The sequence below is a fragment of the Ammospiza caudacuta genome, chromosome 12 (assembly GCF_027887145.1).
Source record: "Ammospiza caudacuta isolate bAmmCau1 chromosome 12, bAmmCau1.pri, whole genome shotgun sequence".
NCBI classification, from domain to species: Eukaryota; Metazoa; Chordata; class Aves; order Passeriformes; family Passerellidae; genus Ammospiza; species Ammospiza caudacuta.
The window spans coordinates 438,789-456,210 of record NC_080604.1 but is presented as its reverse complement, the minus strand read 5'-3'; the positions used below and the strand labels follow the sequence as shown (position 1 = coordinate 456,210).

General features: G+C 43.0%; 1 protein-coding gene across 1 annotated transcript in view; it reads right to left on the bottom strand.

Moving 5' to 3' along the window:
- Window positions 1–11,898: 11,898 nt before the first annotated feature.
- FGD3 (FYVE, RhoGEF and PH domain containing 3) overlaps window positions 11,899–17,422 on the bottom strand; it is a 94,530-nt gene continuing 89,006 nt past the window's right edge. Inside the window, 1 exon segment of the mRNA XM_058812733.1 lies at window positions 11,899–13,315. Within this exon segment, the coding sequence (XP_058668716.1) occupies window positions 13,091–13,315 (225 nt within the window). The 3' untranslated portion in view covers window positions 11,899–13,090.

The window sequence follows — 17,422 nt, the reverse complement described above, 5'->3', positions numbered from 1 at the left end:
CTCAGCGACAGCGCGGGGCGGGGAGGAGGGGCCGCGGGGCGAGGGAGGGACCGCTCGGGGCCCGCGCAGCCCGAGCCGGGGCCGGGGATTGCGCCGTGCCCTGACGGCCCCGGGCTTTGGCCTGGCCCTTGCCCGGCCCGCGCGGCGCCCACGGGCGGCCAGAGACCGCCTGCTCCTCGCTGCCCGCCCTGCCTAACCTGCTCGCCGCCTGCCCTGCTTCCTGCCTGCCACCCCCTGCTGCCTGCCATCAGCCCCCGATGCAGCCAGGCTGGTGCTCAAAACCTGCCGAGCCTCAGGTACCTCAGTCTGGGTCTAGTCTAGCAAACACAGTATACTGCTCTTTATGTGGTTATATTCCAGGAGCAGAATCTCTCACATACATCCAGTTTATGGTCTACAAAGTTGTGTTTGTTTTCACTGGGATCTGCAAGGAAGCCCAGTGGATGGTTCCCAGATCCATCATCCTGTCCGGAGCTGGGTGGCACACACAAACATGCACAGGCTACTTGGCAAAACCCAAGTGCCTTGTGCATGCTGCGTGTGTCATTTTGTGCTTGTCACATCCTGGCCGTGTCTCCCCTGCCACTTGCACTTGCAGCATCACCATAGTGAGTCTGAGTCTCAGCAGTGTTGGCTGAGATCCTTGATTTGCTGACACTGGCAGTGGATCCAAAAAACACCTTTAATGGTCTGCACTTGTGTCCACAGATAAGAGGAGGAACAACTAGCTCTGCTGAAGAAGCTCTATATGTTGGTGCTGAGCCTATAGTCTGGGGCCCACACCAAGCACTGCAGCTATTCACACTCTCTCCCACTTGTTACACCCTCTCTTTTTTTTTTTTCACCTGGAATTAGAATGAAAAAATAGTCTGCAGGAACAGATTAGAGAGATTAAATTCCAAGGTACTCGAAACCCAAATAGACTAAAAAAACTCTTAAGGCTCTTCTGGAAACATCAAATAGAGCAGGATCATGCCCACATGAAATGGTAACAGCTCAGTGTGCTGCTGGCCATAGCACTGGAGCTATGAGCTTATCTGTCAGAGAGGCCTCAGGAATATTGCAGATACAAGGGATTGCTATTTCTAGCTCTACCACTAAACCACATTCATAAAGCAATGCTTGGTCACATTATAGTAAAACACCAGCATTTTTGAAAATGCTGCAGTTTATGAATTGGGTTTGTATTTCTAGTAATGCCAAATATTAATCTAAGTCAAAAAGAAACTGAAGCTCCTCCAGTCAAGTCCAGTGAAACCAGAGGATTACCAAAGACAGAGAAGTAGTTTTTTCTGTAAGCCAGGACCCCTGCAGCTGCTGTTACAAATGCAAGTTGAACGCAAGTGTACACAAGCGAGTCAAATCTTTCCTTACAAGCACTTACAGAAGAAAATTCAGCAACAGCACCTGAATTCCACTCACCTCATGGCAGCATTCAGATTTGCTTCGTAAGCAAATCAGCAACAGCACTGGTTTTGCTCCACATGTCCTGGAACACCACAGGCAGCCCTGTGGCATGACACCCCAGAACATCACTCACCTCCCTAGCTGCAGGTGAGTGCTTTCATAATTTTTAATGCCACTGGTTTCACCTTGAGCATTAGGGGAAGCCATGCAGCCTCAGCCAGACACTTCCTGCTTTTTCTTAGGGATCATTTAACTGTTGGAGTTCACTAAACTGCCCTAAGACATTGCCTTTCTTTTAATCCTAGTTATTAGAGCTAGCCCCAGGCATGCCAAGGGCACAAGACTACTGAAGTGACAGTGCCCAGCAAAGCTGCCTGGACAGCTGCAGGCACCAGACAGGGACTGCCTGCCACTCACTGGCCACCCAAACAGGGACATGCTCCCAGATCCCAGTGGGTGATGGCAGCTTTCCAGCAGCAGCAAGCTGATCCCCTTTCTCCTCTCCTGGCTGGCCCTGCTGCCACCCCCTTCTTCCCTGAGCCTCAGGAGCTGAGGCTGGCTCAGCAGAGCATCAGCCCCTCAGACCCAGGCAGCGACTCCTGGGTTTGCCTACGTTGTTCAGAGCCTTAGGCAGACTCTGTTGCTTGTTCTGTAACTCTTGAAAAGGAGAATATTAGCTCTCAGCTTCAGCTTCTGTTTAGTTAGATCACACATGCACAGGTGTGATAGCTAAAAACTCAACAATTAGATTGCTGAAAGAAAAATGTGAACTTTAGAAATGACATGAAATTATCTGGTGGGTTGTCAGTTCTGTTGCCGTTATTGGATCAGTGGCGTGCTGCTGGCCCAGGGAGATGGCTTCACTCTGCCCCCGACTTTGCCTCTTCCTCCTCTCCCAGCTATAACCTTCACTCACAGTATCACAGGATTAACTAGGTTGGAAATACCTTTGAGATGACCTAGTCCAACCTCTGACCTAACACCACCTTGTCAACCATACCATGGCACCAAGTGGCATGTCGAGTCTTTTCTTAACCATCTCCAGGGATGGTGACTCCACCACCTTCCTGGGCAGCCCTTTCCAATGCCAAAGCACTCTTTCTGTGAGCAATCTTTTCTTTATGTTAAGCCTAAACTTACCTTGGGGCAGCTTAAGGCTGTCTCATCTTATCCTCATGTTGATTGCCTGGGAGAAGAGCCCAGCCCCCACCTGGCTGCACTCTCCTGTCAGAGAGCTGTAGAAAGTGATGAGGACTGATGAGCCTCCTCTTCTCCAGGATCAACAACCCCAGCTCTCTCAACTGCACCTCAGAGGACTTGTGTTCCAGACCCCTCACCAGCCTTGTTGCCTTTCTCTGGACATGCTCCAGCCCCTCCATGGCCTTCCTAAACTGGGATGCCCAGAACTGGACACAGCACTCAAGGCAGGGAGTGGAACGAGATGGGGTTTAAGGTTACTGCCCACCTAAACCATTCTGTGATTTTATGATAGATGTGGGAATAAAGTGTGGCTTCTCTAAGCAGGGAGGAGTGATGCTCTCCAGTGTGGAAGAAACCAACCTGGTCCTGTGTTGTCATCATATTGTGAAGCTCCTATACCTTCTCAGTGATTTCTCATGGGCAATTCCTCACAGCACTGACTCCTCCTTCTTCACAGTACAGCCAACAAACTCCATCTCTCTCCTCAACCAGCTAACCCACTCTTTTGTAGCACTTGTCTTCTTATTGGACACAGCTGTGGCCCATTCCTAATCTTTGGTGATTAGTACAGCTGCAACTCCTCAGGTGTGAGACCACCTTCTGCACTATATTTTCTTACATTCTATCCCTCCGCAATTCCCCATTTTCTTTTAATTGCAAAGTTGCAGCATCTCTGGAAAGATATGTTTGAGTAAATTGATATTATAACATATTCACATATCTCACTTAGGACTAACAGTATACAAATGTTCAGGCAACATGTCACAGCAAGGACATCAGCCTAAGGCTTTTAATAAACTAATGTGTTTCCTATCTTTTGCAGGGCCCTTTGCAAAAGATAGTAAACCCAGTACAATCATCTTTTGTGTAATTTCTGTTTAACTCTGGAACGTGTCTGTGCGCTGACCTTGATTTATTACTCAAACTTACATTACATATTACCAGAAACTCTTACACTTAACACTTCTAGAATATTGACAATATCAATAGATGTACAACTTAAAAGGCAACTCACAAGAATAAGTTAAAGGCTATGTATTAGGATAGTAACAAATCAACAGTTACATAATTTTATCAATAGCTATAGAATTCGAAGAACATCGATCCAGTATCTGTCGAGTGTACTTATGCTTATGGAATATAAACTTTTACATTTATGCCTAATCAAAGATTAATAGTTGCCATTCACAAACAAAATGCATGTTTCATCAGCAAACGAACACACCATACTGAATGATGGAGCTACTCTGTCCCCAGCTCCAACTGCTCTTTTAATAATTCTCTTCTTCCTTCTACAGTTCTTTGTTGTATTAGTTGGCCACCTCAAGCCTCTCTTGCTCTGTTTTCCATGTTGATGAAACAATCTATTCTTCACTTGATATGTTATTTCCCATTGTGTCTCCCGCGGCTCACCTGTGCTCCAGGTGTTGAAATTCGTCAGGTCTGGACCAGGCAGCCTCCCCAGCTGCTCTCAGTGTTGTGCTGGGCTCCCTCTCTGGCTGCACCTCGCCCTACAGCCCAATCCCAATCACATCAGGCTACTGTGGAGATGGCCTCTATACAGTTTTAGAAAACTTCTCTTACGTGTTGTCTGTTGATGTAGTAGCGCCTTTGCCATTGTGCCCTGCTGCACACACTGCCACTCAGGGGGAACCCGGCACCGTCCTGGGTCCCCTCTGGACTGCAGCCATACCTTGGCAGTGGGCACAGGGCTTGCTCCAATGCACCAAATAAGCAAAGTGTGTGGCGTCTGCTCCTCATATCCAGCACTCTTCTTCTTGGGGGTTGTGGGAACTCAGCACAGCAGTCCTGATGTGCAGAGTCACCGAGACAACCCTTGGGGGGCTCGGAGGTCCTGAAACATTGCCAGAAGTGTTTGGTGGTTGGACTTTGATCCTGCACAGGATGCAACACCTGTATGAGGATGGGAGGATCACACGGGGATAAATGGTGAAGGGATAGATTAATTATGGTGCGAAACACAGGTTTTAGAATCTCAGTACAGGGGGGTTCTATGGGGGCAAGATGGAGGAATTAGGGCATGCCCTGTCCTTCTTCTTCTTCTTGTCATCCATCTTCAGTGGTGGTGGTGGCACTTCGGGATTGGTTCTTACTGGATGTGCACTTGTCAATAAGGGTGAAAAGTATTGGGGGGAAAAGGTAAATATCTTATACATAGTTTTTAGTATAAAGATAAATGACTGCCCCGAGGGCAGGCAGTGTGCTCATGGCTGGCTTGCTGTGCGGACCTCTGTCGGGCTGGGGGAAAATATTGTAGATAAGATTTAATAAACAACACCAAAGACCGAAAAACCTGAAGACTCCTTTCGTCCTTTGGAGTGCAGGCTGCCCCAAGGCCATCCCGAGCCTTTCCAGGCCATTGGAACAGACGAGGGATGGGACAGGGGGTAGTATCCCATACATTGTCCCAACTTCTAGGCTCCCAGGTCTGCCTGGCTATAGCTCATGCAGATTTTTAGGCTCTCAGGCTCTTGGTCTGCCTGACTCCACTGTCTTATTTATGTCCTTTTTCCCAAACCACAACAGGATCACCTCCTTACTGTTCTCTCTACAGTTCTCTACCTGAATCGCCTCAGGATCATGTCAGAATCATAGGGTCACCAACTGTTGTGAAGCTCCCATACCTTCTCAGTGATTTCTCATGGGTATCTCCTCACAACACTGACTCCTTCTTCACAGCACAACCAACAAACTCCATCTCTCTCCTCAACGAGCTAACCCACTCTTTTGTAGCACTTGTCTTCTTATTGGACACAGCTGTGGTCTATTAAGGGCAGGCCTGTTCCTAATCTTTGTGATTAGTACAGCTGCAACTCCTCAGGTGTGAAACTACCTTCTGCACTATCTTTATTTTCTTACATTCTGTTCTTCCACAGTCCTGCACCAGGGAATACAGCATGCAGGGACCTGGAGAGTCCTTTCTGCCAAGGACACGCTGAATGCCCATGCCCAGCTCCATTTTGGCTCTTCTGGTGACTCCCCTGGGCTATCAGTGCACAGAGCTCTGCTGTGCTCGTCTAAAGATGGCTCATGGCTGATTACATGTGACCTGCTTGCTTGCTGCAAACTCCAGTGTGTTTTCCTTAATTCTAGTAGGTGTTAGGGAGATGGTGGATTCAGCTTGGGGCCACAGCCAGGAACTATTTTCTTGTATTACCATTAAGTGCAGTCCAGTGTCACAGTATAGAAAAACACAGCAGATATATCCCATCTGAGCCTGAAAATGCTAAACTAATTTGAGGAGGGAACATTTTTGTTCCTTCTTTTATAGAAATGAATAAATACAGTGTGACAGGCCAAATGGCATCAATACACATTCTGTTTGTCAGTAGCTTGGAAAAACAAACACTCTGAGAACAAGCATTCGTGTCTTCAGTCCAAGGTATAATGTTGCTGTGAACACTCACAAAAGCTATCTCCTCCAGCACTGTTTGAGGCTAATCAGAACGATTCCAGTTAAGCAGACATGGCCTTACAAATTCATTTGTTAATTTCCTTCTCCTAATATCAACTTTTTACAAATGTCAGGATATTCATTCTATACCTGGTCATTCTCTACCAGAGATGAGATTTATATTTTATAAACTTCAAGCAAACAGAAACAGAATGTCCATCCAGTCCATCCAGTTCCACCCCCTACATTGGCCAGGGACACCTTCCACTAGCCCAGGCTGCTTCAAGACCCATCCAGCCTGGCCTTGGACACTCCCAGGAATGGGGCAGCCACAGCTTCTCTGGGGAGCCTGTGCCATGGCCTCACCACCCTTCTAGTAAAGAATTTATTTTTAATATCCAGTCCAATACTGCCCTCCTTCAGTTTACAGTTGCTTCCCCTTGTCTTATTGCTCTATACCCTGGTGAATATCAAGTAAATTTCCCTCATTTCAGAGAAACACCACTCACTTGGTGGAACCGGCTCAGAACCTGTCCTGAACCACGGCGCCTTGGTAAGGTTTGTGTGGTGAAGTTGGCACGTGTGATCAAATCCTGGGGATCTGATCTGCATAACTCAGAAGAGGATTGAGCTCATGCGACACCAGCAAGTGCTTTAGACCCTTGCATGAGATGCGTATTAGATTTGCTTTTATCCTTTCAAAACAGCAAAAGGAAGCATTCTCTAAGGAGCATAGTAAAGCGTTAGTGTACTGTTCCTGAGTGACAATTTCATTACAGACTTATAGAAATACATTATTATCCTAAACCTACTGCATACTTCAGAAATCAGGGAAGTCTGATTTTTTTTTGTCTCAGGCAAAAAAAAAAAAAAAAAATAGCAGCTATTGGAATAACACTGTAGTGTCAGGTTCTCTCTGTGCTAGGAGAAATGGCGGGAAATTCACCATAGAGGGAGAACATTAACTATTTGCAAGCCAAGACCAATGAAAACCTGCTGGGTCTTGTCTCCAGATGTGGAGCAGACATCCTGCTCAAGTTTCTTGTGCATCTACAGACAGCAAAAGCTGTGCTGTAAATCGCTGACTATCTCAGTCTTGGTAGGAAGCAGAAATGCTTAAAGATCAAACAAAACTATATGGTTGGATCCTCAGCTAATTTAACAGAGAGGTGTAACTAAATCCATCCATTTACACCAGCCAAGGAGCTGCCCAGTGTCCATTCTAGCAAATAAAGATTTCTTTTATTTTATGGTGGATGCTCAGTACTTTTCACAGCTCTGCATTTCCTCTGTGAAATTTTAAAGGGATTGTTGTGTCGCCACATTTCTCTTCACAGAGAAAAGCAAGGCACAATTCTTCCCAAGCATATTTCTGGGTTTCACATTCTCTGAACCTCAGAGAAAGGAAAAATAATTTTTATCTCATTTGCTGTGCCTGTGTTTGTGTAAAGGTAGAATGCAATATGGAGATTGTTTACCCAAAGTGATGTTTTGTTTCCTTGGCCTATCAGGGCCAAGTGAGTGTGTGTCAGGACTGTTGGCTGACAGTCAAAAGATGCTGTGCAGTTGTATGCAGTTGAGTGCTTGGCAGATTCAGTTTAGATGTAATATAATATAGTGTAATATAATATAGAATAATATAGTATTATAAAGTAATTAATTAGCCTTATGATAAGATGGAGTCCTCCCTGCCACGGGGATCCCTGCAAATACTATATTGTTGCAATTCTATTAAGCAATTTTTATTTTAACGTTTTGCACTTTTCAATTCACATAATGGATTTGTCAAGGTCTCTGAGTGGTGCATTCAAATGTAATTGCACAGATGCTCTGCAACATTGTTAGTTTGCTCATTTAGCAAAGGGCAGTGATTGAAGGATATGCGTACACATGTCCAGCATCAACTTCAAAATAGACTGAACTGATATTGGTTAGTATTCCTTCTTCCAGCTGGCTTAAGGGACTGAACAAGAGAAGTATTGCCCACCAGCAAAGCCCTGGCACATCACTGTTGTTCAAGACAGTCAAAATGGCACAAGATGCTGAAAAAAGAGAATATTCAAGTATTCTTTGCCCCAGATATAAACAGTCTGGGATGGAAATGTGAGAAAAAAAATCCCCTGCCCCAGCATCTGCCCTTGACCCACCTCATGTCCTGTGTGGCCAAAGAAAAGAGACTCAGGGAGGGGAAACAAATGTGATCAGAGCTACCCAGCAAGGAACAAAGAAACAGACTCCTTAGTTACAGAAAGAGACACCTGGGAAGACCCAGGAGAGTTCTGTGCAACCTCAGGGTCCTGAGGAAGGTTACAGGGAAGCTGTTCAGTGCTGCTTCCCAGGCCAGACCTGGAAGGTGCCAGCACTACAGATTCAAAAAAGGGAAGAAGCTTTCTAGCCAAAGTGGGGTTTAGGTTCAGAATTCTTTGACACAAGATATTGTGGATATTAAAAAAAAAAAAATCACAGTGAAAAATATCATTGGCTAAGTTCTAAGTCAAAAATCCTCTATGGGGTTATTAAAAGCCAGGCCATCTGTAGCTTGGGATATCTTTCAGCTGGCAGTCACACATGTTCCTTCACATCTGCTTTGGAGACAGGTTCCTCACCTGGCTAAGCTGTGTGCTCTGCACAGGTACAGGTGCTCACCTCCCAAATCCACAAGCCTCATCTCCACATCAGTGTTGGAGAGGGACATACACACAGTCTCAGTGTGCTCCAGCACACAGTGACTACTTTGTTCCGTCTCTGAAGATGCTTATAATGGACATAAAACCATATCCCCCATTTTCACTGCTCTGCTGTATTTTATCTCTCTGAGCAGCTTCAGCAAAAAACAAGAAACTCACAGCTTTGTCATCTTTCTCTCTCAAGAAGCTGTGAGCATCTGTCAGTGACAAGGAATTCCATGAAAACAAAAGATCTGGGATTCCCTCCCTTGCATCACCTTTAGAAGCAGTTTTACAGACATGTATATGATTGTGCTCACCTCGTGAGGTCTCATGGGGTTCAGATTTAAGAAATAAATTAATTCTTCCCTGTGAAGGTGGTGAGGCCCAGGCACAGGATGCCCAGAGAATCTGTGGCTGCCCCATCCCTGTGAGAGTCCAAGGCCAGGTTGGGCACTGGGGCTTGGAACACCCTGGGATAGTAGAAGATATCCCTGCCCATGGTAGGAGGTGGAACAAGATGATCTCAAAGTCCCTTCCAATCCATACGATACTGTGATTCTATGATTTAGCAAAAACCCTCATTTGCTCACAACCAGGCATTGATATGGTGGCACTAGTTCTCCTAAACCCTCAGTCAATGACCCCTGTGTAACCCATCACAGCCAACAGAGGCTGGAAGATGAGTAAACCAAATGAGCACACTGAAATCTAGCCTTTTATAAGAGATTAAGGCAAATAATAAATAGTCCATCTGAATGGATCAGTCCCATTTGCCTCTGTGAAAACCTGGCCCAGATTCCCTGAAGCTGATGGTCTGCGGCAGACACAGCAGATTTCCCAGTTTTCCTGTTTCTTAGTAGATTTGTCCATGCTGACTTTGCCCCTGATGGACCCTGGACACAATACCCCTGATACTTTAGATACCCGTGAGCAATTTGGGGCCAGAGATATTAAAAGGCCACACATCATTTAGCAAAACCACAACTTCCTTCTTCATCATTTTGAATGGAGACATTGATTTCAAATAAAAACTCTTAACTGACTGGTTTGATTTTTTGTAGTCTTGGTGTTGACAGTGAGTCTCCTCCAAAGATGACAGCGGTAGAGCTCAGGTATTGCTTGTACAGTACCAAAGGCTCAAATGTAGGTGGGTATGATGTAGGTGAATCAACTGGATCCAGATAATTTCTGGAATGCTGTGTTTCTCAGAGTTGAATGTCGTTCCTCATCCTCATCACTTCAATTTCTCACCATCTACAAAATAAGCCACCCGCCAACATGCATCCCACCTCCAGGAAAGAAATAAATAATTGGATACTGGCCCCGTCTGTCTGCTCTGTCACTCCTTTTTCTCTTGCCAGTTCTTTGTATTTTTGCCTTTACCGGCTCTTCTTTCTGAAGGCATAACACCACATTTTAATAGGAAAATTAATAAATAAACACTCAGAATGAAAAATTTGTGGGAATGAGATTAAATACAACTAATTGATTTGTTAATGAAATCTTCCTGAAAGAAATCCAGGGTTGTTCAAACCCTTTATCTGTGATTGCCAATTTACACAAAAAAAATGACAGACATCAGTTTAATTCAGGCAAGAGATGATGGGCACCTTGGAGAGAGACAGCAGCTCCTGGAGAAGCAAAGGAAAGGAAAGGTTTATCCAGCTGTTGACAGGAAGGACCAAGAAAGCTCTCTCAAGATTTGTGAGGTTTAGCTTCCAAACACAGCAGAACTTTGGCATCCGGCAGTGCCTGAAAGCCCAGAGCCCCACAGCTTGGTTTAATTCTGCACCAGCCATGCTCAGAGCAAGAATGTTGTGTCTGTCTGGCAGGTAGGGTCCAGTGCCTTGACCTGATAGGCAGAATCAGAAAGACCTGGTGGGTTTTACTTCATGGTTGCAAGCAGCAAAGTGGAGAAGATTTGTTGGTGCAGCTCCACAGGCCACATCCTTCATGCACAGAGAAGCTTCTTGGCTTATTGTGAGATTTTGGCATCTTTTGTGAAATCTGCTGATGTCAGGACACCACAGCTATGGGTATTGTGCTTTTAATCCCCACTTAATCAAAATTCTGTCCCCTGGTCTGCTGCAGCCACATTTAAATTTTTTTTTCTCAGGTCTCATCATGGCCAGCATATATAATTCAGCTCTATGCAGAGCTAGAAAGGGGCTATTAGCAGCTTAAATCTTATTTATGCACTAATACGAAGGCATATGTAGTATTTATGGGATGCTTAATCCCTGTGCTAACTCTCTGCACAGAAGCAGGCTGAGCTAAGCAGCACAGCTTTTATGACAAAGGAAAGTCTAAAGCTTACAGCTTTTATGACAAATACTGTCAGCAACACCTATTTCTTCAGCTCTGGGAGTTCCTACTTCCTTCCGAAGGAGAGAAGATGAGGAAGGAGAATGAAACAAAGGTCCTAACCCTCCAGCCTTTGATCTGGATGAGATTAGATCCTGCTGTAAATTTAGGACAAGCCTTCAGAGATGTGTGGCGATTTCTCAGAGCTTGATTGTGGTTTCACAGTATTCTGGGGCCTTGTGCTAGTCAGTCAATGCCGACCAAGAGAGACTCTCCTGCAACAGCATTCTGTAGCCTAGGGCTGTTCTCTGAGGGTGCTTTGCTCTTGCATTGCTGCTTGTTGGTTTGTTAATGTACTCACTGTGCACATTTCCCTTGATTTGCTTAAAATCATAGAATGAGAGAATGCTAGTACATTGTAAATAAACAAAGAAACAAACAAAAAGCCCACCTCCAAACCAGAAATGTTTCTAAAAGAGTAAATTTTCAAGCACTCTACATCATTACATTTTCAAGGAAGCTTGGGAGAAGAAATAACACACACTGGAAAAAATTCCTTTTCATGGTAAAAGCTGCTCTTCAGGAAGTCTTTTCTGTGTAGACTGTTGGGAGAGGGTGGATAGGGAAGAAACATGCAAGTCTCAAGAAAATTTTCCAGTAGATAATCAAATACATGGCCTATAATTTTTTATCATCATGGACTTCAGATATATGATTTATTCACCAATGTAAAAAATAAACCAAACCCCAAACAAGGATAAGTCCTTTTCTGTAGGTCTGAAAAATATTCACTGATGCAGATCACTAATTTTCAATAATCCTAAAAAACTCTGTCTGTATGGAGCATTTATTCCTCTCTATCAATATCAGAAAATGTAGAAGGCTGAAGAGGAAACAAAAGTTAAACCAAACCATTAAAAAATACAGTACTGTGACAGATTTTATTTCATTTTGATCGATACTACATGCTTACTACGACTAGGAACAAACATGCCTTTTTTTTTTTTGGTTTGTTTTAGACTTTTATAATTTTTTTAACCTATATTAAATGTTGACCTAAACTTTGCTGTGCCTAGGAAATCTGGCTCAAGAGTTAACTGCAGGAATTTTTATTTAAATAGATAAGCATTTATGTTTGAAAATAAGACAAAAACAGGTGAACAGGAAAATTAAATTACAAATTCAGTTCATACAAATATTTCTTACACTATGTAATAAATCCTGTTAATTAGCTGAGGTCTTTTAAAAATTCTTAAAATACTTATGAAACATTATTTACAAATTATATAAATAAAATCTAGGCCACTTAAATTAACCAATACAACAAAAAAGTCACTTTTTTGTATGGTATGTACTAAAAATGTTTTTGTTTATTGATCATAACCCAGTTTGCAGTATAAAATGTTTGTTCACTTACATCAAAATGGGTTCCAATAGAAGGAAGGAAGGTATTGTTTCCAGAAGAAAGCAATCAATATAATAAATGCTTAAAATCAATGAGACTTCCTAATGTTCTGTTCTGCACCACTTGCAGTCATTTTTAGAAGTCCCTTCTACACTATTTGTCATTTGAACAGCTCATCTCAAAACAGCAGAGACATGGTTTTAGCAACAGGAAAATACTCAGTACATTGCTCACACATCACAAAGACCTTACCAGGAGGGCGAGGCAGAGAATGGAATGTCAGTGGCCAGCACAAGCCTTTACAACATTTAACTTAAAAGGCAGCATTTATAGAACTAATCACAGAATATACACATCCTGCACTCAACAGCAATCAAAAGGACTGGAAAATATACATTTAGGAAAACAAGACTGATGATTTTCCATTACCTTTGTTAAAATTAATGCTTTGCTCCTTGCCTTTTGTTTTAAAACCAGCATTGACACCACCACCAACTATAACTACTTTCTTTAACATAATATATGACAGGTACCTACTGTACTTGAAAAATGTACAATAAAAGGTGAGAAACCACTGAACTTCCTATGCAGACACATGAAAATATAAAGCCATATAGATTCCAAAGTGCCATGAATACCAAATTCAAGTGATGGTTTATAGCATAGGAAAGAAACTAAATGAAACTTGCTCTATGGGTTGCTGAGCCCTTCAGCTGTATCCTCAGTCTCTCCTTTGGCAGCTTTGGTGAGAATTTCCATCCATTTCATTTGCAGCTCTTCATCTTCTGCACTGAAATAGAGAGTTTGATGGGACTGGCAAAGCTTAAAAACATGCTTCAGATCAAACTTCTCACCAGAACCTGGTAAACTGACTTCATAGCCAGGCAGAGGGATTGGACGTGGGCTTCGTCCATCCTAAAGGAGAGAAAACAAATGTAAGGGTTCAGGAGGAAATGCAGTTTGAGGTGGGAGGAGGGCACAGTGCATGGAGCCAGCAGGCACACACTGCAGGAAGCACACAGACGCAGTCCCAGCTCCTCGTTCAGCGCTGCAATGAAGGAAGCGGGACAAGGCAATACCGACTGCTCAGCTTAAACCAGCAAAAAGCAATGACCTAGTGGTGCTTGATTCTTACTTCACTGATTTCCTTTCACAGTAAATATGGCCAGGGATTTTCATATAATTTCATGTAACTTATGCGTGTGCCTTTTACAAAACTTCCTCTGCATTAGGTACAGGCAACGGGAGCCAGCCTAGAAGAGTTTGATGTCCCTTTTGAACATCATGGGATATTTTGTAGGATTGGTTAAAAGGAAGCAATTAAGCAAAGCTGGACCCTGCGAGATACCAAGGCAACTAAAGGGCAAGGGAAAAGTCTTTGACAGAAAATACAATTTTTGATTTTCAGTAATTTATGATGCTTTTTGGAGATGTCAAGAAAGCCAGTGCTCAAATTCTTGACCATGCTTTCAAAGCCAGATTGACTCACAGATCTAAGGAGCAATACAGCTCTCTAACAGTCACATCTTGAGCATCAACCAACTCCTTTCCTAATCTCTCAAGAAAGACATATTTTAGCAAGGCAAGGTGTGCCATAGCCAAGAAACCTCTTCAACTGCTCCCAGCAAAGTGTTTCTAAAGATGAGTCCCCAAACTGAAGTCTGAATCACATAGGCATCAAGCATCTGTACAAAGCTACCACCTTCTGTAGCAGCTGCTTGTGTTGCAGCCCCATACCACAGCTAACAAAGCATCCCACAGAGAGGTGGCAAACTCATTCTTTTGTCAGCCCACACCAAATGCAGATGACTTGGTAAATCTGGAAGAGGACCAAAACTCTGAGAACAATGGTCAAAAAAGTTGCCTACTTTTTCCACATTTTGTCTAAAATAATTAAAGTATCAAAACTGCTCACATTAATGCAGACACATACATGAACTAAATTGGCAAGAAATACAGTAAAAAATGTATCACAGTTAATTAATAGTTTATCAATACAGGCTTCTTGATTTATTCATCTATTGCTTGTTATTGTCATGCAAAAATGCCAGAGTCCAATTGCTTGAAGATCAAGCACTGTTCAACAAGATTTAAGGCAGCTTTAGACTAAACACTAAAGTTACACTCAGTTCCCATTTGAGTGTAACTAGTTGTCCTAAATGCAGCACAGTTTCTATTCCCTGAAACCACAGCAACATCCCTAAAAACAGGAAGGTCTTGCCCATGCAGAGGAACTGGCATGTACAGAGCAGCTCCTGCACACGTGGCACTGTTCAAGCAAGCAAACACAAGACTGATGAACACATATGCACAAGAGCACATGCATGCTCAACCATGCCTGTTTCACTGGTCCTGGTTTGGAAGAGCAGACATTTAGACTTGTCAAATGGAAAATTGTAGGTTGCCCATGACAGTGACAAACGATATTATTTCTAGCCACAAAGTGCACTGTAGGAGCAAATTGATGTTTGAATTGTATGTGTTGCACCTACCCAACATGTGCAGACACAGGCAAATTAAGCAGTCTGCCTTTGGTCTCGCATCCTCCCTTAATATGCTGCCCTTGACACTTTGTCTGTACCTGCCTGATCCAAAAGGAAGGGATTTACATTATCTCTGAAAAGCTGTACTACTGAGAGGTAAAGGTGAAGCACTTGGCCTTGAGGAACACCCCACCCCCAGTCCAGACTTGTCTTTGGGACCAGCAGCATCCATGCATGTCCTTTGCCGCTGAGCCCTTCCCTCCTACCTGAAGCCCAGCAAATCCAGCAGCTATTATGCACCCATGAGGAATTTCAGCCTTATACTGAGTATGTAAGTAGGATTTACAGGCCTTATAAGAGAGATGAAATTCATGTTTTTAAGAGCCTACAGGATTTGGCTGGTTGGACTGTATTTAAAAAAAATATTTCTGTGTGCAACATAGTACAACTGCAAGATACTGGTATTTCATCAAACCAAAATACCCAGTGCTGAAAGAGCTTCACTTTAGGGCTGATTACAATAATTTTCCTCAGATAGTGTGAGTGATAGATAAGAATTTAGTGGATGTGTAATACTGTCAGCAATCACATGCACTGTGCACTCATCCTGGCTCTCAGCGGCACAACACAAATGGGTTATTTACCTAGGTCATTAGAGCAGCATGTATTTATTGTTTTGTTACAGCCATTGCAGCATCCAGGGTTTAAGATTTGGGAACAGAATACTCAGTGCCACCAGACAGGCAGTTCTGTTTCAGGCACCCCTGCATACAGACATGCCTCTGGCACTGCACAGCTCTTTGCAGTGTATAAGCCTTTGGACAGCAATGACCCACCAATGGCATTATCCACCTCCTACTTCCAAGTGGGCTTAGAAAATCCATGTTTTTTTCTACCCAAACTCTACTCTTTATCCACTCATGATCTAACCCCAACCTTACACAAGTCATCGAGAGACTCCTGTGATCTTCAGAACCATAAAAGGGCAAGCAGAGTTTACTGTAGGGCAAGGTAAAGCTTCTACTAAACAGGATCAACAGGCAAGCAAAAAACCCCAAACTTCTCAAAAAACCCTGAGGTCAATTTCAAACTTAGCTACTCCCTTATTTTCTAAAAGTAAATCACATTTACATGATGAATGGAAAATTTCTCTTCTTTATAAAGCAAAATTTTCTCTTGGATCAAGCCTGATCTGATAGATATATAAATATAGCTATATATCTGATATATACATAAATATAGCTAATGTACTAGTACAGCTCTAGCTATACTAGTTTTACCCTTCATATTTCTTCAAAATCCATTACTTTTTCAGCTATCCTGGAAGCCTTTGCACATCTCACTCAGGTAAGTTCATGTCAGAGCTTTGCAAATAGCTGAGCATTTTACAAGGCCAACAGGGGCACACGGTCCAGGTGGAGCCCTTGAGAAGACTAATTTATCTTAAAACTGCTGCTCCTTACACTTGAAGTGGCCTTTGCTTATAAGTAAACTCTTATAATTTCACTGAGATGAGCACGACAAACAGCTGTACAAATTGTGACTCCATTTGAGGACAAATCAAATTCATATGATTCCCAAACCTAAATAAACTGGGAAACCTGATGTGTGAAGTCTTATGCAAGACTTGAACTGTGAACACTCAGGAGATTAATTCATTCTCCTGGAACTAAAGAGCAAAAAGAGCAGTTTTCTTGCTATTTTAAATCTGTGAGTCAGGTTTGTACCTGCATTGGCATCCCTTCTTTGGCATGAGGGCCAGGGGCGCAGAGGAAGAAGCTTTCACTGTATTCAAAGCTCCAGATTCAGCTTGGTTTGCTCCTTCTTCCCAAGAGGCAGCTATTCTCTATTCTTTCTGTTCTTCTTAACAATAATCCCCCGACTTTCAAACTTCTACAGTCATGCTTTACTCTATGTTTCAAGAGTTTAATAGTATTGTTGGCAATATTATTCCCAAAAGACACATCTCAGGCCCTGAAATGCTTCTTTGCAGGTCTAAAGAGGTCTGTGAGATCCACAGAGGTGGTTATGCAAAAAAGAACTATGCCTGGGAAAAGAATATTTAAGCATATGAGTGGCTCCCAACTGATTCCAGACATTCAGACACCAGTAATGAAGCTCTGGAAGAGATTTTCCCCTGAATTTTAGTGTATCCTGTGTAAACCAGAATTAAGAAGAATGTTGGATTAATATCAAGAAATAGAAGTTCCTAATTTTTTTTTTGCAGTTGGATGCAAATTGAAATATACAAATGGGAATGGCAGGCTCTTGAAGAAAGGAATAACTTCTTGTTTATAGTCTCATTCCTGACAGTAAATGCTGGTTTTGGAATGTAAGATAAACCTTGTTCTTTTGCTTTCTTGATACTTTATTGGGAGAATTCTCTCACCCCTGAAATAGTTGAGGACACTAACCTCTAAATTTAACTGTCATAAAATTGACAATCAGCGCCAAAGGCACCCTTTTTCCCTAAAAAATAGGATCTCACTAATAATATCAGCAGAGGCTCAAGATCAAATTTGGCAGGACATGGACAAAG